The sequence below is a fragment of the Limulus polyphemus genome, unplaced genomic scaffold (genome assembly GCF_000517525.1).
Source record: "Limulus polyphemus unplaced genomic scaffold, Limulus_polyphemus-2.1.2 Scaffold7579, whole genome shotgun sequence".
Classification (NCBI taxonomy): domain Eukaryota; kingdom Metazoa; phylum Arthropoda; class Merostomata; order Xiphosura; family Limulidae; genus Limulus; species Limulus polyphemus.
In genome coordinates, this window is record NW_013673189.1 from 7,923 (window position 1) to 9,401 (window position 1,479).

Sequence of the window (1,479 nt, forward strand, 5' to 3'; positions counted from 1 at the left end):
ATGTTTTTTCACTTGTTATATTTTATTTTGTACATTTATTATAGGGGGACTGGATGGAGGATGTTTTTTTCACTTATTATAGTACATAACAAGTAGTTCCCCATATTTATCTGGCGGTAAACTACTGAATGACTCCCCCTTGACTCCTATAACAAGTAGTTCCTCATATTTATCTGCCAATTAGACCACTGTGAGGATTAGTAACACATTATAATTTATTTAATTTTCCACACTAATTATTTAATTTTATTATTATTATTTTTAAATTATTCCAGTCATCTGACATATGCTTTTTATATTAAATTATAAACACAAATAAAATATTCGCTAACTTTTTTAACCTGTTTATAAACAATGGGTGTAACCTTCACCTTGTTTTATTATCTTCATGCCCAGAGTAAAGAGATCTTTTCCCCGTGCGCAACTTTCTCCAGCTTCTTTGATGTAGGCCTCGTCTCCGTTCTTTACTACTTTCCCAACCTGTTATAAGTGGATCACCGTGAGAATAGGCTAAAAAATGCGAGTCTGTTTAAAAACCCTAGCGTTGAAAAGCATGAATATTTATAACCGAAAAGTTGAATAAATACTATTACACGCCAAACTGGAGAAAACTAAAATGTTTACTGAAAATGTCAATCATGTTATTATAAAAGATTTAGGAGGCAAACTAAAAGTAGGTGGCCTAACAGAGCGAAGTGAAGGACGTGCGGTCAAGGCGCACCCATTACGGCCGGAATCCAAGTCCCGCCTTAGGACTCTCTCTCTCTCATCCTGATCGGAATTTAGGTCTTTGTGACCTAGGAGAGTCAGGTACGCGGGGACATCTTTCTCCTTTCCGGACTGTGCTGTAACGTCCGCGAATGTTGATTGTTGATACTACACGAGAGTCGGAGTAAACTGCACTTTCTCCGACCCCATTCAGGACAATGTCCATGTATGTATCCACAGTTACATTCTGTGTTTTGCGTGTCTTATTTAAGTCCATAATTCAAGTTACACATTTCACTAGTTAGAGACTAATCGAATTCATTTTACATATAATACCCTCTTAAATATATTGTTCTTAGGCTCTAACTAGTGTAGGGTTTAAATGTCTAGCATTAGGTGACCTGATCACATCCTTATTTTTTAAATAAATGTTTACAGGTGAGAGGTACTTAGGCCTACTTCCATCATTTATGTAATAGCGATCGAAAGCTCGTGAGGTCTGGTTTAAATTTTATGAATTATCCCGCTTTTCCTGAGAGTAAGTTTCCTAATTATGATGCACAGATTGGGGGATACACCCACCCACCCCCGCTTCCTACGCCACTGTATAAGGTGCCCTTATTCTAAAAAAGCAAATCCACAAGACATGTGGAAAGGCCATGTTATAAATAGAAGCGAAAAATTTACTGTGAAACACAGTTAAATTAATATTGTTACGACAGCAGAGGTCACGTGAATCTAGTAACACGTCATCTTCTCGAAGGTTCGTGA

General features: G+C 37.1%; 1 protein-coding gene across 1 annotated transcript in view; it reads right to left on the bottom strand.

The window, feature by feature from the left end:
* The window catches only part of LOC106474711, a gene marked incomplete at its 5' end in the record, with an annotated part of 25,568 nt that overhangs the window by 3,363 nt on the left and 20,726 nt on the right, over positions 1-1,479 (bottom strand). Inside the window, one exon of the mRNA XM_022403013.1 lies at positions 372-480. Coding sequence (XP_022258721.1) covers positions 372-480 — 109 coding nt within the window. The remainder of the gene's footprint in view (positions 1-371; positions 481-1,479) is intronic.